We start from the raw sequence: 27,382 nt of genomic DNA on the forward strand, positions 1-27,382 counted from the left end.
AGCAATACCATATAGCCAGTTAGGTAACACAGTAGATAGAGCACTGGACCTCGAGTCAAGAATGCCTGAGTTCAAATCCAGCTTCATACACTTAGTAGTTATATGACTCTAAACAAGTCATTTAACTTCCATTTGTCCATTTCCTCATGTGTAAAATGGGGATAATATTTACCTCCCATGGTTGTTGTGAGGATAAAGTAAGGTATTTGTAGAAAGCTTTGCAAATCACAAAGTGTTACATTATATAGAACTTTTATTTATTTTGTATATAATTGCAAGCTATTATTGCTATTATTATCATTATTATTACAATGCACTAATGGAGCCGTGATCAGAGAAACTCACACTGTCCCTGATTTAGATCATAACCCACCCATGCCCTTCCACTCTATGGGATTCTTGTTCACAAATCCACAAATCCCTCATTGATGATATAGCCAATCAGCTGGAGGCTTTCTTTAGGTTCTTTTTATCTTTGGTACAAAGTGCCATCCCTTGCTTTTGCTACATGACTGGCCCATGTACTTTTCATAAATGCTCTTGAAAAATACCTTTTCTATCACTTTTCATGCCTACACCATCACATGTAATTGGCTGTAGTCTCCTTATACCTACTGGGCATCTTTCCATTACTTTTTGGGGATCACTTGCAATCAGCTTTGATTATTCTATGATTGGAAGCTATAACATTCCTGGGGAGTATTGGCATTAAAAAGTTGGGTCCCAGCTCATTGCCTATCTGTAGTACCTACTTAGTTGACAGTAAACTCCTTAAGGACAGAGTCTGTTCATTTTTCTTTATATGTCTACCTTTTAGCACAATGTCTTCATAGCAGGTTCTTATAAAGGGTTGGTTAAATGAATTGAGTGTATGCACTGATGGACTAACTCAGTGGGTTACCCAGCTATGTCCCATTATAGATGTAGGCAATGTGGCTTTTGAACTTCATAAGCTGTAGTGGGATGTATTGCATCTGATATAGGCATCAGTTAGCCTTTAGCCAAAGTGAGTGTGTTCAGTTCAACTCAAATAGCACTTATTTCAAGACTTGGGGAGAGTGCCCGACCTTGACTACCAAGCAGGAAGTTGGGACTGGAGGGTTGGATAAGCGAAAAAGGAAGAAGAGTCTTGAGAGCAGAGATAGAGGTGAGCCACAGCTTAGGGATAAACTAGGAGAGAGCTCTAAGAAGATCTGGAAGGATCTGGTGCTGAGATCCAGAGAGAGCTAGAGGGATCTGTGGCTCCAGGGCAGTGAGAGCCTGGTGGAGGGATGGGACTGACCTGGGGACCTCTTCTATTGCCTAACAAAACTGCATTTCCCTCTTCTGGTTAGCTGGTGGTGGTAGCTTCTCTGCTTTTGTATCTGTTGTCTTTTATTTAGGTTGTATGAACCTGCTATAAAATTCTTTTGACCTGCAGCAACGCTAAGCTTTGTGTGTATTTTATTTAAAGCTTGCAAACAGGGAGAGGAGAACAGAAAGAATGTTCCTTCTTCTAGGGAGAAAGATTTGGTCAGCAGGAGATGATCTGGAGACGTGGAGTTGTTAGCACAAAGTAGGAGAATGGTATTAGCCTGTACAAGGCTGGCACGTGAATTCAGTATTTAGACGCTCCTAGAAATAAATCTCAAGCTAGCAGAATGAGGGCTCGCTGGGGGAAAGCTCACTTTCATTTGTCACTTTTAAACAAAGAGCTGCTAGCTTTGCCACTTACTGGGTTACTTCCTCATTACTAATAACAGCAACAGATATTTCCTGAGTGACTATCATGCGCTGGCCAATGTACTGGGCACGTTTTACAGATGGAAAAACTGAGGCTTAGGGTGGTTAAGTGACTTCTTACCCAAGGTCACTCTCCCTCTAGATTGGACTAAAGTTTCCAACATTCTATGTTTCAAGGTCTCTCAGAGGTCTGAAATTCTATGTTCTAATGCTCCTTCCTGCTTTAAAATACCACGTTCTAAGATCTCCTGAAGCTGAAACACTCTATGATCTGATTGATGAATGGCAGCTAAAATCTTATGGGAAGGCCATTTTATTTCCTCCCAGCACCCCTTGCTTGAGGGAAAAGCTAGCTAGGCAGCTAGGTGCTAGCTAGGCAGCTAGGTGGATAGAATATGGGATGTGGAATCAAGGAAGACCTGAGTACTTCCTAGCTGTATGACCCTGGGTAAGTCACTTAATCTCTTTGTATCTGTTTCCCCATCTGTAAAATCAGGATAAAAAGAGCACCTACCTCAAAGGGTTGTTAAGTGACTTGTCCAGGGTCACACAGCTAGGAAGTATCTGAGATACAGGCTGCTGCCTGCCTCAAAAAAGATGCCTGAGCTGAGATAGCTGGAGAAAATTGGGAAGGAGTGAAGAGCAACTCACCGGCAGCCGGCCTCCTCTCTGGGCATGGGCTGGTGTGTATATGTTCAGGTACAGGCAATCCTCCCGGAATTGCAGCCATGGAGAATGTTTTTGGTTTGTGAGGTACAGGTTTGTGATCTGGCCCCAGGACTGTTGTAGGCACCTGAAAAGTAGAAAAATAGTAGTGAACTCAAGTATTTGGACGCCAAAGAATTCCTGTGTCCACACACCACACTGCTTTGGAAAAGTCCCATGTAAAGCAAAATTCGCTATCTCACCCCTACACCATCCCCCTCAAATTCGACCTATTCTCAAGGCTCAGCTCCTCCAGTGAAACCTTCTCTGATCACCCCAACACCCAGTATTATTTCTCTGCCCTGCATAGAGCCAATCCAGAAGTAATATAGATAATTCATTCACTAGCTGATGTCAAGCTTCCCTAATCAGCTCGCTGTGGATTAGCAGCCCCAGTGGATTAGCAGCAACTCTGCCTGGAGGTGGGGAATAGGGTCAGGTGACCTCCCCCAGTTTCTTCTCACTCCCCAGAACCCCCAAAAGCTAAAGGTGAGAATCTCACGCAGGCGGGTAGGTGGCTGCATCTCTTAGGTCGTCCCAAGGCTCAGGAGGCTCTGGGGGAGCAAATCTCAGGTTGCCCACAGGAGGCTTAGCAAAAGGGACCCCCAGATAAATATTGACAATTGTTCCCCCAACACAGGTCTGCTTTCCATGGAGGATGCCGTACTTTGTGACTGCCACAGGTCGGCCTGAGTTACCTAGGGAGGAAAGGAGAGGAGCTTAGAGGAGAGGCAGTGCACTATAGTGAATGGATCACTGCACTTGGAGTTGGGAGACTTGGGTTCAAATCCTGCCTCAGATAGCCACTACTTATTGGGTGATGGGCAAGTTTCTCTCTCTGAGCTTTGGTTTCCCCAGCTGTAAAACGGGAACAATAATACTACCTCACAGATTTCTAAAATATTTTAAATACCTTAAAGTGCTCTAGAAAGCTGAATTATCATTACCTTTGTAATTTTGGTCAAGTCATTTGCCTTCACCCTCTGGACCTCAGTTATCTCCTATGTAAGATAAAATGAGGCATTGAATTAGATAATCTCCAAGTTTACTTTTAGGGCAGCTCCCTTTTGGATGAGAATTTACCTGTGCTTTGTGCATTGCTAGGCATCGGAGAGCTGGTTAGATAAGCTAAACCCTGCTCAGATGTTGTGGATCGTAATGGATTATTTCCCCACTTTTAATAACAACAAACATTTCCTGAGTGATCACAGAATATGGGGCAATTCCTGGACAGATTTTGCAGACCCAGGGAAGCTATGCGACATCTTCTCCAATGTCGTATAGGGAGTAATAAGCATCAGAGATGGGATCTGAGCCCAGGTCCACTGACACCGTGGACAGCGCCCCTTCCACCGTACCACACTTTGGTCCCTTCCAGCTCAAACTCCTACGGATTCACTTCGGTCAGTGGCTTAAAAATAATTAACACGTATGTGGGTGTTCTGAAGTCTACCAAGTACTTCACGTTATCTCTTATAACAACCCAGTGTAGTAAGTGAGAACAAAGGCGTTATTATCCCCATTTTTCAAAGGAAACATCATCAGAGAGGAAGAGCAAGGGCCAGCACTCCTCAACGTGGCACCCTGCCACTACCAGACTTCTCTGCAATACCACTGCCCCACCCAGTGGCTGGAGCAATGGCGGCTGTGAGTGTTCTAATCCACCTGGTGCCCACTGGCCCTCTAATGGCTTCCAAACTCTCACCATCTGTAACTCCCCCTCTCTTGGAGTTACTTCATTGCTGGCTGCCTGGGAGTGAACCCTCAACCTCCAACCTCTTTAGCCCTCCACCTCTCATGATCCTTCCCAAATCTGCCTACCCCTTCTAGTGGACCCTCTGGAATTCCTCTTCTATAATGAAAATACTTCCCTTCATGATAGACCTCTTCTTCCCATAATCCTTCCATGTATTTGCACTCACAGAGACCTGGCTTCCCCTAGATGACTCTCTCTACCCATGGCCATCCTCTGCAGCAGTGGCTATACACCCTTTCATAGTGCCTCTCTCCTCTGCCCCTTCACACTAGCCCGGGGTGGGGGAAATCAGAATACTCCTCACTCTATTTTGACTTCCAGACTCTTCCTTATTATGGAGCGACCTCTCCTCCTCCAAACCCTACGAGTCGATTTCTGCCACCATCTTCCTCCTCTTCTCCTATTCATGTGCTGCTGATGCAGTGGGAGGAAGCCACACAAGTGAGCTGACGGGATACGCTATCAATTTCTGTGATCTAATTTCAACAGGGTGCTTTCTGCAGCAAGGCACTTCTCTCACTCCTCCACAATTGATTCCCTACGTCACTCCCCAGAGAAGCTGTTCCAAACTTCAGGCCTCTCATGCATCTTCTACCCTCTCCACTGAGGACTTTGTCTCTTCCTTTGCTGAAAAATGAAGGCCTTTCCTTGTGAGCTCCCTCTTCTTTTTTCTTCATCTCAAATTCCCTGACATCATCCTCTACTGTCTCCTTTCCTTCAGTCTTTGACAAAGAGCTGGGATGTGCTGGTAAATGTTTAACAGCTAGCTCTAGGGAGGAAAATGCACCTACAACAAACTTTTAAGTTTCATCTGACTTCTTAACATTTTATCCATCTCTTTATTAAGTCTAGACAATCAACAAAACAATAATTCAAGCCCTGATTTTCAGCATTTACCGGTTTCTTAGGTATGAAGTGCTCAACACTGAACAATTAACAATCGGCTCTCACATACCTCCTCCCTTTTTCTTGCTAAGTCCATATCTTCTATGTGTGACCTTGATCCCATCCTCTTCCACCTTCTCTGGAAGACTGTCCCCTCAATCATCTTTCCCAGGCTTCAGTCTCTATTAATGGTTCCTTCCCTACTGCCTTCAGATATACTCATCTCCCCCATCCTTAAAAAAACCTTCACTGAATCCTGCCATCCCCTCCATCCCCTATCTTTCTTCCATTTCTCAGCTAGACTAAAAAAAAAAAGATGTCTAACTTATTGCCTCCACTTCCTTTCCTTTTAACCAACTCCTTAACCCTTTGCAGCCTGGCTTCCAACCTTATCACTCAATTGACACTGCCCCCTCCCAAGTTATCAATAATCTTGATCAAATTTAATGTGCTTTGTTGTTTCAGTTTTCATCCTTCTTGATCTCTTTGCTGCATCTAACACTGTTGACCATGCCTCGCCTTCTGAATGTTTTCTCTTTTCCGTGTTTTTATGAAACTACTCACTGGTCCAGTAGATAGAGACCTGAACTTGGAAACAGGAAGAATTGAGTTCAAATCTGGTCCTTAGACACTTACTAGCTATGTGACCCTGGGCAAGCCACTGAACCTTTCTCAGCCTCAGTTTCCTGATCTGTAAAATGAGAATAATAATCACATTTGCCTCCCAAGGCTGTTGTGATGATAAAAATTAAGCAGTATTTGTAAAGCACTCTGCAGGCCTTAAAGCACTCTTCTCACATTACTCTTCTGGTTCTTTTCTTACTTGTCTGACCATTCTTGTCTTGTCATCCATATCATACCTCCTAACTGTGGGAGTTCTCAAGGTTCTGTCCTAGGCCCCCTGGACTCTTTTATCTACAGTGAAATCAAACTCAAGTAGAAACTGATCCTTGTGGCAGGACATTGACTTAGAAAACCACAGATGAATATTATCTATGTTGTAATATATTTTTATTTCTTTTGTTAAATGCTTCCCAAATCCCATTTTAATCCTTTTTGAAACTCTGGAGTCTTGCTGGCCACACACCCCAGGGGGCAGAGAATCTGACAACTCTGTATATTCTGTCTTGGTGACCTCCTCCACTCCCATGGGTATAATTATCATCTCTAAGCAGATGACTCACAGATCCGAGTTGTCTCTCCCTAACTTCAGTCCTGAATCACCAAGGACATATTGTTCATTTCAGAATAAATGTTCTGGAGACAACTCGGATGCAATATGTCCCAAACAGAGCTCATTTTTTTCCTGTCCATCCCCACCCCATGCAATTCTCCTCCACCCAAATTCCCAATTTCCCATTCTTCTGAGTTCCCAGGCTCATAGCCTGGATGGAATCCATGACTATTCACTCTCACTCATCCCACATATTTAATCAATTGTCAAATCTTGCTGTTTCTACTACTACAACATGTCTCACAACTGACCCCTTCTCCTCTCACACAGGTACTGCCTTAGTTGATGTGGTGACTGGTTTTCCGAACTTCTCTCGGAGTTCATTTTCACCTGATTTTACATGGGTTGGGGGAACCACATCCCCATGATGAAGAGGAAAGTTCTGGACTTAGATATGGACATATGGGTTCTAATTTCTTCTCTACCACCTACTAGCAAAGCATGACTTCAGGTAAGTCAGTGTCTCCCTCTGTGCCTCAATTTCTTTATCCATAAAATGAAGAGGTTAGATGAGATGATTCTAAACTCTAAAATCTTATGATTCTATGATTGGTGTTCAGATCCTGACTGTCTATTGGCTATGTGACCCTGAGTAAGTAATTCCAACTCTCAGTCTCAGTTTTCATTTGTAATATGGCAATAATTATGTTTACACTACCTAGATCATAGGGTTGTCATAAGGAAAATGATTTAGAAATCTTAAACTTTGAGATTTAATTTTAATTTAATTTAAAATTTAAAGCATTATAGAAATGGGAGAACTTTTAGGAAGTAGAGAGAATGGCCCAAACTCCAGGGCTGGGAGCTGTCATTAGGATCAGTTTCCCCTACTGGAAGCCAAGACAAGCTATGCTTCTATATCTAAATTCCCCTACTAGCTAAACAATTCAAAACATTCTGTGTTTTATAGCAGTGTCAAGTGTCAAACTCCAATAGAAACAGAGGCCATGAAATTGTAAGTAAGGATCTTTGTGGGCTGCATATTGATTTAGTTATAAAATCTAATGTTATCTATGTTTTATTGTTTTCAATTAATTTTGTTAAATATTTTTCAATTATATTTTAACCTGGTTTGGCCTGCACTTGGGAGTGTTCTGGGCCTCATGAGGCCCATGGGCTATGTGTTTGACACCTCTATCCTGTAATCTATGATTCATATTTTATAGATTTCATTCTCTTTTCTTGGTTTTGTCCTCTTCCTAGCTGATTGAGGGAGTATGGAAGAGTCTTACCCAAAGCTGGGAAGCAGATGGCCAGGCTTGTCCACAGCAACAGCAACATTCTCCTAGTGATTGAAACAGGATTTGACCAAGAGTTTCCAGTTAATGTCAGTAGAACACCAGTGAAAGGGATGATGAAGTCTGTCCAGGTGAACTCTGGCTGGGAGCTGGCTTTTATCTGTCTTCTATTATTACTAGAGCTGGGAAGAATTTCTGAATAAACTGGAAAACTCCACCCATAAGAATTTGAGTCTCCTCCTCCTGTGGTGATAGAAGATGTCAACACAGATGTTGTGGTAACCATAGAGCTTTGAAAAGAGGCCACAGAAGAAGCCGAAAAGTCTCTTTATCATAACTGAGAAAACCCTGCTTAATGGAGTAATTTTTTTTTTTGTTTGAAAGTCTTCTCTCCTTAATCCATTCCCCACAAATTCCAATAATAACAATTGAGATAAGATGGGGCTTTAAGGTCTACAAAGTGCTTTTACATACATTATCTCACCTGATCCTCACAGAAACTGTGGAACGGTTACCAAGGGCATTATTCTACCTACTTTACAGAGTAGGAAATTGAGACTCAGGCAGCTCAGATGATCTGTCCATGGTCATACCACCTAGAAGGGATTTTGAACCCAGGTTTCTCTGGACTCTAGATTTGCTTGTTTTTCCCTTTCACTATGTTGCCTCCAACCAGATTCTTGAGGCTGGAAGAGACGTTTCCTTCTCTGCTTGCTTTTGGTGAGATACACTTCCAGGTCTTTTACACAAATGGGCATCGTGCTCTCTGTTAAATCCAAAAGCCTCATTATCAGGACCAGGACTAGCTGAAATTGAAAGGACTAAGGAACTTCTAAAAGCATGCCTTCTAGTTTCCAGGCCAATCAACCAGGCTGGGGCTAAGCTGGGCTAAAAATAGAAACCAAGGGAAACATTTAAATATAAAAAACAAACAGGTAGGGGCAGCTAGGTGACACAGTCAATAAAGCACTGGCCCCAGGTCAGGAGGACCTGAATTCAAATCTGATCTCAGCCATTTCCTAGCTGTGTGACCCTGGGCAAGTCATTTAACCTCATTGCTTCCCAAAAACCCAACAACAAAAGCAAACAGGTATATGAAGGAAGCACTGGGTCCAGGAAGAAAAAAGAATAGGTTTTTGTAGGTCAGGGCTGTGGCCAGTTACATTCAGGGATCTCCCTGGTCCACTGTTAGGCTAGAGTCCACGCTGAGCTCTCAGCTTCCTAAGCTCATACAGTTCTAGAGAAGGAGCTAGAGGAGGCTGTTTGTGAAAGGTATAGTTATAGTAGAGAGAGCCCTGGGCTTAAGGTTGGAGAAGCTATACATGTTGAAATTACACACATCTGTAATCCTTGCTACTAGTGAAGGCTGAGGCTGGTGGACTACTGGAGTTCAGGAGTTCTGGGATGCAGCAGGGCTAAAGCTGGGAAAATGAGATATGTCACTGGGAGTGGAGAATTGTCAGGTTACCTAAGGCAGGTCACCAGGCTAGGAAAACAGCAGGTAAAACTGAGGAGTTTTGGAATCAAGCGCATAAATGGCTCCTACATGTTTAGCCTGGGCAAGACATTAGGGAGACTCAATCCTCTGTCCGTCTGTCTGTCTCTGTCTCTTTCCCTTCCCTTCCCTTCCCTTCCCTTCCCTTCCTTCCCTTCCTTCCCTTCCCTTCCCTTCCCTTCCCTTCCCTTCCCTTCCCTTCCCTTCCCTTCCCTTCCTTCCTTCCCTTCCTTCCCTTCCCTTCCCTTCCCTTCCCTTCCCTTCCCTTCCCTTCCCTTCCCTTCCCTTCCCTTCCCTTCCCTTCCCTTCTCTCCTCTCCTCTCTCTGTCTCTATCACTCCCTCCCTTTCTTCCTCCCTTGTCCCCCCATCTCTCTTTTCTCCTCTTTCTCCCTTCTTTCCCTCCTCTCTCTCTATGTCTCTCTCCTCTTTTTTCTCTCTGTGTCTCTCTCTGATTCCCTCCCTCCCTCTCCTCTCTTCTGTTCACTTCTCCTCTCCTCTTCTCTGTCCCTCCCTCCCTCTTTCTCCCTCCCTTATTCCCTCTCTTCTCTTCTCTCTCCCTTTCTCCCTCCCACTCTCCTCCCCTCTGTCTTCCTCCTTCCATATATATATATATACACACACACACATACATATATATACACATATATATATATATATACATATATATACACACACACATATATATATACACACATATATACATATATATGTATATATTAATTATAGTTAGGAAGCTTGGGTTTGAGTCCTACTTCAGCTCTGTAACTTAATCTTTTCAGGCCTCATTTTCCTCATCTGTAAAATGAAGGGGTTGTACTAGATGATATCTAAGGTCCCTTGATGTGCTAAATCCCAGGAGTCTACAGCCCCAGAGGAATCTGTTTAGAAAAGAACATGACTTTCTTTCACTTGAGTACTCCTCTGAAACCCCATCATTGTCACAGAGGTGATACTGGGTTCTTGAAAATGATATCTATGGATCATGAATTCTGGGAGGTCCTGCCCAGCTGCAGAGGCATTGAGTATGGGTAGTAACAGACTATATGTCTGTTGAGAGACAGATATTTGGTGAGGATTCAACCTAGCTAAATAGAGAGCCCTGTCACCAGATGTACCACAGCATGGCCTAATTTGAGACCACAGAAACTCTGGCAGACTATCTACTAAGTTGGAGATGGGTTGTGGTCTGTATGAGTATTGAGAATACCCCCACCAACAAAGTATGGTGTAGTAAGAATCCTGGACTTGGGTTCGAGTGCCTGGCTCTTAGCATCAGGTAGACCCTAGTTCTAGTCTCTGCTCAGCTAGTAACTACCTGTATGGTCATGGGCAAGTCATTTTCACTTTCTAAGCCTCAGTTTCTTCCTCTGTCAAATGAGAGTGGTGGGGACCAGAGGCTTCCAATTCTAAGATTCTGCAATTTTGTATTATTGAAGATAATATCTTATCCTATAACATTAAGTTCATACCCCAAAGTCTGAGATTCAAGGCCTTCCAAACCTGGCCAAACCTATCTCCTTGACCTTAGTTCAAGATATTGCCTAAGAGTGACTCTCTGTCCTGCTCCATTGTCTTCTCACCTATCTACATCCTATCATGCTATGTTGGAGAAAACATCTCCCACAGGTTTAAATCTGTAGTCTAGAAGCTTCCTTCTCACCTGTGCAAATCAGCTAACCTTTGCACAGAGCTGGAACTCAATAACTTGGTATTGAATGCAAAAGAGAGTTATTGACAAATCTGAGTGGGAAACTAGAAGCCCTGGTCTCCTGACTCCTATCTCACACATGGCCCAGTTCCTAGATACTAGAGAGAGGTAGAGGGAGAAGGTGTCTGGTGACTATGATTTCTTGGCTATAACATTCAATGATGTCATTATTTAAAATCTGTTGATACCCACAATTTTAGTGAGGGCCCCAACCTCCTAGGACAGAACTAAGAACTGAAGGCTGATTTTCTTAAGGATAGTCCTAAATCTGTCAAGGGCAGCTAGGTGGTGCAATGGATAGTGCACTGGGCTTTGAGTCAGGAAGACTCATTTTCCTTAGTTCAAATCTGGCCTCAGACACTTAGTAGCTATGTGACCCTGGGCAAGTCACTTAACCCTGTTTGCCTCAGTTTCCTCATCTGTAAAATGAGCTGGAGAAGGAAATGGCAAACCACTCCAGTATCTTGGCAAAGAAAACCCCAGATGGGGCCATAAAGAGTCAAACTGAACTGAAACCAATCAAGTAGAGATAGTCTGGTCCACCAAGGAAACACTTCATAAAGGGTCCTTCAGTTCTTTGTTGGCAAACAAATAACTCCTGTCCTTCTGGGGCTACTTAGTCATTCTTTCCTTCTGTGCAGTTAGGCTAAGGGAGATGCTGGCAGATGCTGGCAGATGCTGGCACCATGAATTTGAATCTGACCCTTCTCTCTAATACCTCTCTCATTCTCCATGAGACCCTGAAGCATGTCAAGAATGAATTCCCAGAAACATGAGTAACTGCCCTTTCAGCTGAAGAGCAGATTACTGGGTGGATATTTGAGTTGGCTCAAGTAATTGACCTCTGGCAATTGGGGGTTTTGTTCAAATGGAGATTCTGTGAAAATATATGCTTTGGAATGCCTAAGAGGGCTTGATAAATGGGACACTAAAACACCTGTGTCTTCTCTGTCATGTCTTTAGGCCTCTCAGGAATCAAAGTCAAAGTCACTGGCACCTATTTTGATGTTTTAAGCCACAAATTGCTGGGAGTATAATCCACGTGTAACCCAAACCTAAGCTTTAAGTGATTTTTCCTTGGAGCCCCAGGGTAGGATATAAAGAGCTGGTGAGCATAGGCTAAGCCAATATAGTAAAAATGACATACTACCTAGCCTAATTAACTTATTCAGCACTATACCAATGAAACTACCAAAAGATTACTTTATAGAACTAAAAAAAATTAATAACAAAATTTATCTGAAATAACAAAACTTATTTGGCAAAAGGTAAAAAATTATTAATGGAATTAAAAAAGAAAAAGAAAAGTGGGAAGGAAAAGGACCTAGCAGCACCAGATCTCAAACTATACTACAAAGCAGTAATTATCAAAACAATTGGGGACTGAGTAGGAAATAGAGATAATGATCAATGAACAGATTAAGTATACAATACAGGAGCAAAGGATTACAGTAGTCTAGTGTTTCATAAACCCAAAGATTGCAGCAATTGAGGCAAGAACTCACTATTTAACAAAAACTGATGGGAAAACTGGAAAGCAGTACAGCAGAAACTAGGTATAGAACAACATCTCACACCATATACCAAGATAAGCTTGAAATGGTTATGAGATTTAGATATAAAGGTTGATAATCATAAACAAATTGGAGGATCCAGGAAGAAATTACCTATTAGATCTACAGAAAGGGGAAGAATTTATGACCAAACAAGATGTAGAAAGGATCACGAGTTGATAAAATGGACAATTTTGGTTACATAAAATTAAAGTGTTTGCAGAAATTAAACCAGTGAAGCTAAAATGAAAAGAAATACAGGAAACTTCACAGCAAGTTTTTTCTTTTTTTCTTTCTTTTTTTTTTTTATAAAGTCTCATTTCTAAGCTATATAGGGAACTGATCCAAATGAATAAGAATAAGAACCATCCCTAATTAATAAATGATCAAACGTTAAAAACAGGTGGTTTTCAGAGGAAGCTATCAATAGCCATGTGAAAAATGCTCTGAATCACTAATAATTAGAGCAATGTAAAATAAAACAACTCTGAAGTTCTACCTTACCTACCATCAGATTGGCAAAGTTGACCAAAAAGAGAAATGACAAGTAGTAGAGTAGGTACATAAATGCACTGTTGGTGGAGCTGTGAACTGGTTCAGCTATTCTGTAAAGCAATTTGGAACAATGTCCAAAAAGATATGAATCTGTATATATCCTTTGACCCAGTGATATTGCTACTAGGTCTATACCCCAAAGGGATTAAAGAAGGAAGATATATCTATCTATTTATCTATATCTATCTCTCTATATATCTATCTCTCTCTATATCTCTCTCTATATCTCTCTATATATCTCTCTCTATATCTATCTATATCTATATCTATATCTATATCTATATCTATATCTATATCTATATCTATATCTATATCTATATCTATATCTATATCTATATCTATATCTATATCTATATCTATATCTATATCTATATCTATATCTATATCTATATCTATATCTATATCTATATCTATATCTATATCTATATCTATATCTTTCTTTCTTTAGAGGCTAAGCTTCCACAGGACTGAACTCAGTTCATATATGTTGGCCCAGAGTTAGGACCTCTTTTAGAGGGAAGCAGCGAGAGTCCAGCTGCTCTGGCCCAGCAGCAGAACCTATCTTATTAAGTTAGGTTGAATGGCTGTCTCCCTGTGAGAGGTCATTTTGAAGATCATATGAGACAATCTATAGTAAAGCATTTGGTAAATGCCAGTCCTGGAGTCAGGAAGACTCATCTTCCTGGGTTCAAATCCAGCCTCAGACACTAGCTGTGTGACCCTGGGGCAAGTCACTTAACTTTGCCTCAGTTTCCTCATCAGAAAAATGAGCTAGAGAAGGAAATAGCAAATCTCTCCAGTAGCTTTGCCAAGGAACCTCCAAATGGGGTCACAAAGAATCAAACGTGACTGGACAACTGCCATGTTTACCTTGGGAAAGTCATTTCATCTCATTCAGCTCAGCTTTTTCATTGGTAAAATGAGGGTGTCGGACTCTATGAACTGATGATCTCTAAAGAGATCTAAGATCTCTACAAACAACTGCTTATCTCATCTCCCTCTGAGGATTATTATGAGGGTCAGAAGTCTGGAAAGCATTTTATGACAAGCACCATGGAAATGTGAGGCATTGTAGCTAGCATTTATAAAGCGTAAGGTTTGCAAAGAACTTTCTATATAGTAACTCATATGATCTTCACAACAACCCTGGGAGGTAGCTTCTATTGTTAATCCCATTTAACAGATGAGGAACCTGAGGCTGAGAGCATTTAACTGACTTGAGGTTATGAGGGATTCAAATTCACATCTCCCTGATTCTAAGTCTCCATTTTATTACACAACACTTCTGGGCCATAGATATTGTTTATACCTCTAGGTATCGTGACTGTCCTTCCAAGCTGCTGGCCTTAAGTGCTCCAGGGGAAGTAGATTTTTTTTTATTGGATTGTAACACTACTAGGGTTCAATGCTAATCCAAGAGATATCACCCTATGCTTTCTTTCCTCTGACTTTACTTTTCAGTAGCCAAATCCAAGGGAAACAAGAGGAGAAACTATGTTAATTCAGTTTGTAAGGCTATCCTATCCTTCTTTCCTCCTCTCTACTTCCCCATTCAGGAGAGTACCTTGGAACTCCACCCCAAAGTCATTAATCTGTGCATATCCTTTGACCCAGTAATAGTACTATAATCACTGACTAAAGAGGTTAAAGTCAGAGGGAAAGGGCATATGTGCACAAAAAATATTTACAGCAATTTTTTTTTTTGTGGTGGCAAAGAACTAGAAACTAAGGAGATGCCCATTAATTGGGGAATGGCTGAACAAATTATGGTATCAGAATGTTTGTTGTTCAGTTGTGTTCAACTCTTTGGGAACCCATTTGGGGTCCCATCTTTGCAAAGATGAGTGGAGTGGTTTGCCATTTCTTTCTCCAGTGGATTAAGGGAAACAGAGGTAAAATGACTTGCCTAGGGTCTCACAACTACTGAGTGCCTGATGCTGGATTTGAACTCAGGTCTTCCTAACTCCAGGCCTAGTACTTTATCCACTGAGCCACCTGGCTGCTTCTGTGTATGAATGTAGTGGAGTATGATTGCACCAAGAGAGATGGTGAAAAGAATGGATTTGGAGAAAGTGAGGTAGACTTCTATGAACTGATGCAGAATGAAGTGAGAAGAACTGGAACAACTTATACAATGACTATAATAATGTTAAGGAAAACAATGGTTTTTTTTGTTGTTTGTTTCTTTTTCGATGAGGCAATTGGGCTTAAGTGACTTGCCCAGGGTCACATAGCTAGTAAGTGTCAAGTGTCTGGTCTGAGGGCAGATTTGAACTCAGTCCTCCTGACTCTAGAGCCAGTGCTCTATCTATTGTGTCACCTAGCTGCCCCCAAGGAAAACAATGTTGAAAAAACTCTGATCAACACACACGATCAGTGCACTCTGATCATGACTAAAGAGGACTGACCATAAATCATACTTCCCAACTGCAGTCAGAGAGGTGACATACTGGAGGTATAAGAAAGAGACATAGCATTTGCAGATACAGCCCCCATGGATTTGTTTTCCTTGATTATGCAATTATATTGTATTTTCAGGTCTCTCCCTCCCACTTCCTCTTCCTCTTCCCATTGAGAGAGCAAGAAAAACAAAACCTGTTATGGACATGTACTGTATTTATTTGTTAAAAAGGGAGGGTTTTTATTTGGGGAAGAGATAGCCTTGTAAAAGAAGCATATGATAGCGATTAAAAAAAAAGTCAATGAAACATTAAAAAATACACAGAAATGAGCAAAAAAAGTTTAGAAGAGGACAAAGAATAGCAGGACAGTGTTGGTACTATCTGTTAAATTTAATATGTTCTCTAAAAACCAAGCTGCATGTAAAAGCAATTCATGGTTTCATGGACAAACCTCTTTCTCTGACTCCCTGAGGTTTGTGCTGGCTGCTGCTCCCCACCCTCACCCCAGAATCCTTCTCTTCAAGACGCAGCCCAAGTGCAGCCTCTTACATAAAGCTTTCCCTGATTTTTCCATCTGTTCATATTTTTCTTCCCTAATTATCTTTGTTATTCTGTATATACAATACTTGGCACACAGTAAATGTTAATAAATGTTTTTCATTCATTCATTCATGTAAACTATGTGTACATGTTGTCTCCCCCAAAGAATGTGAGCTCCTTGAGGGCAAGCATTGTCTTTTGCCTTTTTTCTTATCCCCAGTGTTCAGCATTTTTGTTCTTGTTCAGTCATTTTTTTCGGTCGTGTCCAACTTTCCATGACCCCATTTGGAGTCACTACAGTGTTTTGCCATTTTCTTCTCCAGCTCATTTTACAGATGAGGAAACTGAGGCAAACAGGGTCAAGTGATTTGTCCAGGGCCACACAGCTAGTAATTTTCTGAGGCTGTATTTGACTCAGGTCTTGCTGACTCCAGGCCCAGCACTCTTTCTACTGTGCCACCTCACTGCCCTAGTGCTTAGCATGGTGTCTGGCAAATAATAGGTATTTAATCAATACTTGTTGATAATTTTGTAAACCATTTGAGAGCTTCACTCTTACGTAATACTGGGCTTAACACATTGCTGTTCAATCATTTGATCATGTCCTCTTTCATGACACTGTGGACTGTAGCGCGCCATGCCTTGTCTGCAGGGTTTTCTTGGTGAAGATACTGGAGTGGTTTGCCATTTCTTTCTCCAGTGGATCACCTTTTGTCAGGACTCCCCACTATGACCTGTCCATCTTGGGTAACTCTGCATGGCATAACTCATAATTTCATTGAGCTACACAAGTCCTTCTTCCAAGATAAGGTAGTGATCTAGAAGAGACTGGGGAGGGCTTGACACATAGAAGGTTCTTACTACATATTTGTTGATTGATTGAATGAATGAATGAATGCCTTAGAGTGGTTCCAGCTCTGGCCAGGTGCAGTGGGTGTGTGCCTATGGGAAATACTTAGGACTGGGTGAGAGGTGACGATTATTGGTGACTGAAGCTGTGTTGTTGGCCTGCTTGCAGACTGAGAAGGGTCATTGAGAATGTGTTTGGGCATGACTTCAGCCAGCTCACTACCAGGGGAGAAACAGCAGAGTATACTTCAAGGAACATGAAGACTATCATATGTAAATTGAACGCTTTGTATTAGATGGTCTGTAGGGTCCCTTCTGGCTCTGACAATCTCTAAGTCCATATCATACTTAGCCTCTTTGTGGGTCAGTTTCCTCATCTGTAAAACAGGGAGAACAGTTACCTGTTCTACTGCCTTATGGGGTGGTTATAAAGAAAGTGTTTTGTAAATCTTAAGGTGCAATAGAAATGCAAGCCAGTATTATTAAGTTCTATCTATCTATCTATCTATCTATCTATCTATCTATCTATCTATCTATCTATCTATCTATCTGTCTGTCTGTCTGTCTGTCTGTCTGTCTGTCTGTCTGTCTGTCTGTCTGTCTATCTATCTATCTATCTATCTATCTATCTATCTATCTGTATATATGTATATACCATAAGGCACGACTATTTTGCAAAGGAATATAGAATACAACTATAACACTTACATCACAGAGCTTATTGTCTCTACTTAGATGATCTATAGACTTCAGTATCACAGTTGCTCAGGGGTGACAACCAGTTTCCCTTTAATGTACACCCAGTTCACAAGGCTTAAAACATTAACAGCTTTATTTGCAAGTTAACGGAAATAATCAAGACTCTCAGCTGTTCCATAAAAGTAATGATACCACATAGTAGGTGTCAGCCCTTGCCTTAGACATTTAATGAGTCTTGATGATTTACATTTTTCTGGGTAAGGTTACAGCCAGAGGTGTTCAGGGTTTGATTGTCCACATTGGTGCTCCCTTCCATGGTTCCTCTGTCTTGCTTGTTTCCTGACACTCTCACTTTCATCTGCTAAGAGCAGGGGATGACACTGACAGCTTGCTGTTGCTGCCCTCCACAGCTCTCCTTCCTGAAGGTCTCTTAGCTTACCAGTCTAACCTTGAGGAACCACTGCTATGTCACTAGAGGAGTTGAGGGTGCTCCCTATTTTGAATCCAGGCAGCAATCAGGTTTGAATTGGATTCAAACCTGGGTAAACTTTCTTCTAATTAGAGGGATTAGGCTCCCTTTTGGGAGCCCTTTTGGGCTCATTAGGTCCCCACCCTGGCCTTTGAGATGATTTAGTTATAGCTTAGATTATAACTTACAGGTTTAGGGTTTCCTCAAAAAAGAGGAGGTAAGTGGTGCAGTGGACAGAGACCTGGGCCTGAAGTTAGGAAGTTCAAATCCGGCCTCAGACACTTACTAGCTGTGTGAACCTGGGCGAGTCACTAAACTCTGTTTACCTCAGTTTCTTCATCTGTGAAGTGAGCTGGAGAAGGAACTGGCAAGTGTATTTGCCAAGAAAACCCCCAAAAGGGGTCACAAAGAGTTGGAGATGACTAAACAACAATAAAAAGGGGGAAGTAAAAAAGATACTCAATTCAAAATATGAATCCATTGTAAAACTGGTAATTTATTCCTACACCCTAAAGAAATGTTAACTATAAACAACAGCCTGCATTAACAGAACAACTTAAAGATAGGATTTAGTAACTTAACTTCTAAGTGCTGCTAGAGTCTTCTGGGAGACTGATACCCAGAATTCATCAGAACATAGAGTAGTTTGTGGGATTGTTGAAGACACATTTTATATTTCAACTCAGCTCTGCATCTACATTCTAAATCTAAACCTCCTTAGAATGTCAGGCTCAGCTGCTCCTGAAGTTAATTGCCCTTCCGCTGCTGCAATCAAACCCTTCTGCATTTGTCACAAACAACTATTCCCGTAGCTGATACAACCAACCACTCTTCCTATTCGACCTAGGACCTTCATATATGTCAAACGTCTAAGGTTGCCTCTGAGCCTAGACACATTCACCTTTATAACTATATTCAATCACCTACTGAGAATAACACAAAGTGGAAAAGGTATCCAGGGCCTCAGGTGCAAGCTCAACTATTTGAGGCCATGCTTAAACATGGGGAACCAGGGCAAGGCGGAGGAAGGAGTACCGTTTATTTCCTTTGATCATAGCCTAAAAAACACTTTGCAGTACTTGCTACCCGGAAGGGTCACAACCAAAGGAGTCAAGCACTCTCCCTCTCCTCTCTCTCTCTCTCTCTCTCTCTCTCTCTCTCTCTCTCTCTCTCTCTCCCCCCTCCCCTGTCCCCCTCTCCCCTCCCTCCCTTCTCTCTCTCCTCCTCCTCTCTTCTTCTTCTTCTTCTTCTTCTTCTTCTTCTTCTTCTTCTTCTTCTTCTTCTTCTTCTTCTTCTTCTTCTTCTTCTTCTTCTTCTTCTTCTCCTTCTTCTTCTTCTTCTTCTCCTTCTTCTCTTCCTTCTTTTCCTCCTCCTCCTCCTCTCTGTCTCTGTGTTTGTGTGTGTCTCTCTCCTTCCTCCATTTTGTAACAGATCCAGCACCTTGCCCTTCCACTACTGCCACAGAGTGTGTGTGTGTGTGTGTGTGTGTGTGTGTGTGTGTGTGTCTGTGAAGACAACACAGAATGTGGGGGTGGGGAGAGGACCAAGGGAAGATTCCTGGTTTGCCATGTTATGCTAACAACCAGTTTGACATTTTGACAGTTCTCTCAGTGTTGGGCCACCACATCGCTGAAAGCAACCGAGAATTTTGTCATCCCTAGAGAGTCCAAGCACTGAGTCATCATGTCCTTACTTGGAGGCCTTGGAAGTTTCTTGGGGCGCTCTGGGCACATTCTCTGTGCATGGCCCCTAAACGCCAAGTTTTTGACGTCGCTTGACTTTTAGAATTCTGCCATTCCCGCCAGCATCCAGCAGATGGCACACGTTGCTTTCCCGAGGGACAGAATCAGAATCAGAATCTCATTCAAAAAGGAATTCAGAGGTTCATCTAGTCCAATACCTACATGAATAGAAATGCCTTCTACAACTGAGCTGAAAAGTGGTCATTCCACCTTCTCTTGGAGACTCACTTTTTAAAAAATAAAATTTTTTTTGCATCACTTTATGTTGCCTACATTGTCCACTGTATTCCTCTTACTACCCAAACACGAAAAGTCACACCTTATAATTAGTAATAAATTAAAAAAGACAAAATAAAAAAGTTCATCAAAAATAAGATATTGCAAAAGCCTGAAGTCATTTTCAGTGTTCCACACCCACGGATCCATACCTCTGCAAAGAGGTGGGAGAGATACCTTCTCATATCTCATCTTGGTTATTATAATTTTGCAGCATCCAGTTTTGATTATTTTGTTTTTGTTTCTTGTCCTATCATTGTTATGGCTACCATGTATATTTTTTTCCTTGATCACTACCTAGTTTTGTTCTGGTGGTCTTTTATCATCCTAGCTATAGGATGAAAAGACCTGAGGTACTCTTCTTCTGTTCGCTCCACCATCTTGAGGAGCTGCCCCTTCTCTAAGTCTCCAGAATCTCCCCTTCTCTTCCCCTCTTTAAAAAATGCTAGAACCATTTTCCAATATATGCCTTTCCTTGGAACAAAGAAAAACAGTTAAGCAAAATTGACTGACAAAATGAGCACACCTGATAGCATGTGCAACATTCTGCACCTATAGTGCACTTCTTTACCAAGAGGAGAGAAGTATATTTCATCATTTGTTTACTGGCATAAAGACTGGTCATGGTAATTAATCTGATTGATTGTCTTTGAGTATTGTTTCCATTTCCATTATGGTAGTGGATGCATATACTATTCTTCTGGTGCTAATTTCTTCACTCTGTATTACTTTATGCAAATATTACCATATTCCGCCGAGTTTCTTATAGTCATCTTTTCCTACAGTGCAATAATATTTCATTGCATTCATATATTTCTGTTTATTTAGCCATTCCCCAATGATGGATGCCCACTTTGTGTCCAGTTCTTTGGGACCACAAAAGTACTGCTATGATTGTTTTTAGAATATAGGAACTCCATACTGTCACTGACATTCTTAATGTGTAGACCCAAAGGTGGAATCTTTGGGTCAAAGGGTATAAATTTTTTTTTATGCACAACCATAAATTATTTTTCAGCATGGTAGGACTAATTCATGGCTCCACCCACACTGTATTTGTCTGCCCACAGTCGTTCCATTCCAATTTCCATCTTTTGTCATCTGTGCTCCTCAGACATCACACCAGTCACCGTACTGTCCAGTCCAAAATCAAGCCCTGAAAGATTATTCTTTGAACTCGTGGTCTTCCCTCCCTCCTGTCCTTCCTCGCTCTGCAGTCCTGATTTGTGGTTGCCTCAGTCCCCACTACAACTAGGTCCAGGTTTGAGCCACATTTCACTTTACTTCCTGGACTTCACACATAAGCCGACATGTCCCTATATGTGTAGTCTGTCCCTATTAGATGGTAAGCTCCTTGAGGGCGTGCTACTGTCTTTCCTTTTACATTTGTATCTTCAGTGCTAAGCATAGTGCTTGACACATGTTAAGTACTTAATGAATGCTTTTTCATTCATTCATTTATTGTCAATTTGATGGGTGTGAAGTGAAATCTCAGAGTTGTTTTAATGTGCATTTCTCCTATTGGTTATTTTGAATGTGCTTTCATATTATTATTGATAGTTTGCATTCCTTCTTGTGGAAACTGTTCACATCCTTTGACTGTTTGCCATAGTCTTGGAGGTGTCAACTTTTGCCTAGATTGGGGAGTCAATGCTTCCCCCAGTACCTTTCCCTTGTTGCCCCTGAGTCCCACTCAGTGGCACCTTTAGGTGTCTCCAGTTAAGCCATATTGCTTTGCCATGAATGTAGCAATAAAAGGGATCACAGGGCTGGAGGAAACCTTAGAGGAGGCATTGCAGTGGCTAGAATGTTGGGCCTAGAGTCAGAGAGATCTGAGTTCAAGTCTGCTCTCAGACACTTACTAGTTGTGTGACCCTGGGCAAGTCACTTCACTTCCATCTGTCTCAGTTTCCTCACCCATAAAATGGCAATAATGCGCCTACCTCCAGAGTTGTGAGGAGCAAATGAGATAATATTTGTAAAGCCTGAGCACAGTGCCTTGGGCATAGCAGGTGCTTGCTGTTGTCATTGCTGAGTCTTTTCAGTCATGTCCAGCTCTTCATGACCCCATTTGGACTTTGCTTGGCAGAGATACTGGAATGATTAGCCTTTCCTTCTCCACATAGTAGGTGCTTATAAATGCTTATTTCCTTCCTTACTAGTCCAAACTTCTCTTTTGACAAATGAAGAAACAGAGGCTCTTAGAAATTAAGTGATTTACACAAGGTCACACGTTAGTAAGTAACAGAATTGGAGTTTAAACTCAGATGCTAAATACAAATGAGCACATTTTCTGCTGGGATTGTGCCTCAGCACTGATTGGCTCTTCTATAAAAGCCTTCTAAGTACCAGCAACAGATCCCAGAACCAAGACTAATACCACAGAGGGCATATGCTCGAATGATGAAGTATTCATATATGAATATTTAATATATTCATATATTAAAAATAGAATTTCACGCAATAAACTAATATAATTATAGAAACAATATATTCATATATTAAAAGTAGAATATATTCATATATTAAATATCTGTAATATATAAATATAAAATATAATATATACCTGTATTGTAAAAAGTAGAATCCCACTGAGCAAATGAAGCATATTTCCCTCATCTTCCTATGTTACCTGATAGAACTGAGCAAGCCCGGCTCCCCAAACCATTGGCTGCCTTTCAGACAGTTGAGCATCTTCAGCTTGTGGCATAGCTAACTAATCCACCTTAATCCACATTAGTTTCTTATTCAAAGTCTGATAATTCACATACATCTGGATTTTTTTTTCTGGTTTTCTTCTGTACCACAGCTATAGGCAAGGTATTCAGACCACGGGGACTCCATGATAACCCTATTGATTTTTTTTCAGGGGATTCCTGTGGTTATTCATTTCAGAACAATTTTTAAAAATCAGAAATGTTTTATTTGTGTTTTGCTAATGCCTTTTACCTTTATACCACAGTCATTCCAAATCCCAGTCCCTTCACTTTGAATCCTGTTTTATGAAAAAGAAAATAATTAAGCAAAAACATCTGATAAAGAGACTGTATCCAACAAAATATACATTATGCTATCCTAGTAGCCTCCCCCACCACTCTGCCCTGAGATGGGGTGGGGGGCACGAGGTATGTTTCATTCCCTTTTCTCTGAGATATTTCTTGATTTTTCTTTTTTAAATAAGTTGTTATTGATATTGTCTTTTTTTCATCACCATAGTATCTCATTTATCCCTCCCCCTTTCCTCTGAGAATCAATCCATATGACAGTATTTTTTCAGAAAGGAAAAAAAAGTCAGCCCTTAGAACTAACCAACACATTGGAAAAGTTTGAAAATGTACGATGCGAAATGCTTATATACCTCTCTCCTCTAAGAAGGGGTGGGTTGAGGGTGTTTCCTCGTATCTCTTCATTCGATTCCCATTTGATCTTTATAATTCTGTTACATTTCCTTGTGATTTTTGTTGTATGGTTATTTCATTTACATTGTTGTGGTTACTCTGTATATTGTTGCCTTACTTCACTTTGCATCAGTTCATAGAGATCTTTCCATGTTTCTCTGTATTCACTGCATGCATTATTTCTTACAGTGCAGTAATATTTCATTATATCCATGTAACCACAATTTGTTTAGCCATTCCCCAATTTAGGGGCATCTACTTTGTTTCCAATTCTTAGCTATCACAAAAAAAGCTGCTATAAATATTTTGTAATATTTTTTTTTATTAGGTGAGGCAATGGGGTTAAATGATTTGCCCAGGGTCATACAGCTAGTAAGTGTCAAGTGTCTGAGGCCAGATTTGAACTCAGGTCTTCCTGAATCCAGGGCCAGTGCTCTAACCACTACACCACCTACCTGCCCTTGGAGTGCATTTCTTTGTACACATAGTATAAAATATAAAGTATTTTGGACTTTTCCATGGCTTTCTCGGGGCATAAACCTAGTGATGGAATCTTTTGTTTAAAGGGTGTGGACAGTTAGTCACTTTATTTGCGTAACTCCAAAATGTTTTCCAAAATGGCTGTAATACTTCACAGCAGCACCAACAATGTATTAGTATGCCTATCTTTCCACAGTCATTCCAACATTGACTATTGACATTTTTTGGTCATTTTTGGTGATTTACAGGGTATGAGGTGAAACCTCAGGGTTGTTTCTATTTGCATTTCTTTTATTATTAGTGATTTAGAGCATTTTCTGTGTGGTTGTGAATGCCTTGCAGTTCTTTTTGGAACTGTTTGTTCATTATTCCTTGATTATTCAATGTTCAATTTCTTTTCATTATCTTTCCATTTACATTGTTGTAATCATTGTGAATATTTTTTTTAGATTTTGCTTATATCCCTCTGCATCAGTTCAAATAGATCTTCCCATGTTTCTCTGAATCCTTCAAATTCATTAAGAAAGTGTAATTTTCAGAAAGCTCAAAAAAGTTGGAATCATTGAGCTGAATTGTGTATATTGCTGCTTGGACACACTTCATATCCCACTCATGTAGAAAAATACTAGATCTCACAATTTCTTCCTCAGACTTTGGACAATCATCATAATTCATTTTTTCTTGCTCCATAGAGGGTTCAATGCTTTCTAAAAATTTCTCTCAGTCATCACTGGCCTTTATTTTCATACAAAGGAGGTATGAATTGTCAGGGTATCAAGATGATGAGGCTCAGTTAGCTGCCTAAAATGTTCTACCAATATTTTAAAATGTTTGAATCAACTCTGCGATTCCAGAGTTATTTTCCATTCTGGACACACTAAGTCCTTGGTAACTATTTTACTGACTCCTGTGACTTCTGAGGGGAACTCCAAGTTCATTATAATATAACCCAAATATGGGTAATCTTTACTTAGTCCACAAAAACCTAGCTTCTGTATAGATTATAGTGGTATGTGCTTCAATAGCCCTTCATAAAATGATGGGAATACAACTGTCACTTACAATATATTATTTAGCATAGCAAGACTTTATCTATAGTCCATCATCATCATCATCATCATCATCATCATCATCATCATCATCATCATCGTCATCATCATCAAAAAGTAGAATTTATATGGTGCTTACTATGTGCCAGGTACTGTGCTAAGCATTTTACAAATATTATTTCATTTGATCCTCACAATGCTGCCTGGGTCCTCTGAGCCGAGATAGAAGGGAAATTATGATGGCCCAGGATTAAGTTCTTTAGGGCCTGAGGCATTCCCCACCCTAGATCCCATTTCTATTTTCCAGCTGGGAATCATAGCTCCTAAATCTTGTTCCAGTATCAAGTAACCTGACATAGATGTACTGTGCACTTCTTATACAACCAATTGTGCAAATAATCCCTCCACACACTCAAGTGCCAAGACTTCTGGTTGTATTTTCAGGGAGCATAAGAAATCAGAAGCAGATTTCCTGGGTTCTAGTAATCTATATTTCTTCATATGAACCACCTAACATTGCTACAATACTTTTGTGACATGTCCCAACCAGGATTCAAGAGGTTCTTTCATTATGGGAGGGGGAATTCCTTTGAAAAAATCATGGCTTTCCACATTGGGTCTCATCATACTTGTAGGCTGACTGCTCTTTGTGACTAATATGTTCAATTCAGTAATAATTTATTAAGTACCTATTATATGCAATGGGAAATATGAAGAGTAACAAACACACTAGCTAGCATTTATATAGAACTTTAAGGTTTGTAAAACACTTTATAAATATTATCTCAATCTTCACAACAACCCTGTAAAGTAGATGCTATTATTATCCCCACTTTACAGATGAGAAAATTGAGACTGCGAGGTTTAGCGACTTATTCAGGTAAATCAATAAGTCAATAAACATTTATTAAATGCCCGTTATGTGCAGGCACTGTGCTAATCACTGGGGATATGCCTTACACCCATCAGACTGGCAAAGTTGACAAAAACAAGAAATAACAAGTGCTGGGAAGAGCTGTGGGGAAACAGGCACATTAATGCACTATTGGTGGAGTTGTGAACTGGTCCAGCCATTCTGTAAAGCAATTTGGAACAATGCCTTCATGGCTATTAAACTACATGTATCCATTGACTGCTGCTAGGTCTATACTCCAAAGAAATCAAAGAAAGAAGGAAAGGACAAAAAATATTTATTGCAGCCGTTTTGGTGGTGGCACACAATTGGAAAATAAGGGGGTGCCTTCACTTGGGGAATGACTAAACAAGTTGTGGTATATGAAAGGTGATGGAATGGTTTTGTGCTGTAAGAAATGAGGAAGGGGATAGTTTCAGAAAAACCTGGGAAGACTAGTTATTTGATTACACATTCGTGTAGTTGTATCCTTGGAATAAATAGAATGTAAGCTTTTTGAGAACAAGGATCGTCTTGTTTTTTCTTTATATCTCCGATGCCCAACAATGCCATGCACAGAGCTGACCCTTAAAAAGTAGAGAAGTGAATTGAATTAAATGGGGCATTGTCTTTGTCCTTATGGAGCTCATTGTCTAGTGAGGTGAACAGATGGAAACACAGACAGTTATGAAACAAAATATTAAGTGATAAACACATCATAGGTTTGAAACAATAAACTGCTGTGTGAATTCTACAGAGAGAAGGAAGTAGTTACAAGTGAGGGTGGTGAAATCAGCAAAGACTTCTTAGAGGAGATGGCATGAGTTAAGAGAGATAAAAATTCAACAGGTGAAGAAAAGAAGGGAGAACATTTCAAGCATTAGGAACAGCATATGAAAAAGTGAGAAGGCACAGAGCAGTTTAGTTTATCTGAAGCATAGGGTTTGCACAGGAGGGTTAACATGAGATAAGGCTGGTGAATTAAGTTGGTACCAGATAGGGGAGGCTCTTACCAGGCAAATGATCTGATGAGGAGTTTAGAGCAGAGCAGTGAAAGCATCAGATTCATGCCTAAGAAAGAGCAGTCTGGCTGATGTATCAAGGACACAAGACAGAGGAAATGGAGGTGGGAAGATGGGTTCAGAGGCTATTGCAATAGTCCAGGCAGCTAGTAGTGATGATATATATTAGGGTGATTTGAATGAGGAGGAGAGGAGAGTGTGTTTACAAGAAATGTGAAGGCAGAATCAACAGGACTTGATGTAGACAACATTTTCATGAAATTTAACATGAAAGGGAGGAGAAAGATGGGATGGTTGATAGATGGGTTAAAAGCAGTGGTATGCTGGTAAATGTTTAACAACCAGCTCTCCAAATGCATGGTTTTTTTTTCTTTGCTACACTTAATAGTAGTTTATTTTTTCCAATTACATGTAAAGATAGTTTTCAACACTGATTTTTATAAGATTTTGAGTTCCAAATTTTTCTCCCTCCCTTCCCCCCTCCTTCCCAAGACAGCAAGCAATCTAATATAGGTTGTAAATGTACAATCATGTTAAACATATTTCCACATTAGTTATGTTGTGGAAGAAGGGTCAGAACAAAAGGGAAAAACCAAGAGAAAGAAAAAAACCAAAAAATAAAGTGAAAACAGTATGGTTCAATCTGCATTCAGATGATATTGTAATGCAGAACGTTATTTTACCATTTAGGTAGTAGGGCCCCTTAAGCCAT

The 27,382-nt window shown here is 40.7% G+C and overlaps 2 protein-coding genes across 2 annotated transcripts in view; one reads left to right on the forward strand and one right to left on the reverse strand.

Annotated features, from left to right (window-relative positions):
- Window positions 1-7,826, reverse strand: part of CES4A (carboxylesterase 4A) — a 34,282-nt gene extending 26,456 nt beyond the window's left edge. The window contains exons 1-3 of the mRNA XM_078149438.1: window positions 7,535-7,826; window positions 2,930-3,125; window positions 2,374-2,515 (exon numbers count right to left, since the gene is read on the reverse strand). Of these exons, the coding sequence (XP_078005564.1) occupies window positions 2,374-2,515; window positions 2,930-3,125; window positions 7,535-7,826 (630 nt within the window). The remainder of the gene's footprint in view (window positions 1-2,373; window positions 2,516-2,929; window positions 3,126-7,534) is intronic.
- LOC144455673 (uncharacterized) overlaps window positions 1-19,927 on the forward strand; it is a 95,445-nt gene extending 75,518 nt beyond the window's left edge. Inside the window, exons 5-6 of the mRNA XM_078149129.1 lie at window positions 6,573-8,260; window positions 19,414-19,927. The gene's annotated coding sequence lies outside the window, so the exon portion shown is untranslated. The remainder of the gene's footprint in view (window positions 1-6,572; window positions 8,261-19,413) is intronic.
- The last annotated feature ends 7,455 nt before the right edge of the window (window positions 19,928-27,382 follow it).

The sequence above is a fragment of the Phascolarctos cinereus genome, unplaced genomic scaffold, assembly GCF_003287225.1.
Source record: "Phascolarctos cinereus isolate Bilbo 61053 unplaced genomic scaffold, phaCin_HiC Scaffold_2;HRSCAF=192, whole genome shotgun sequence".
Taxonomy (NCBI): Eukaryota; Metazoa; Chordata; class Mammalia; order Diprotodontia; family Phascolarctidae; genus Phascolarctos; species Phascolarctos cinereus.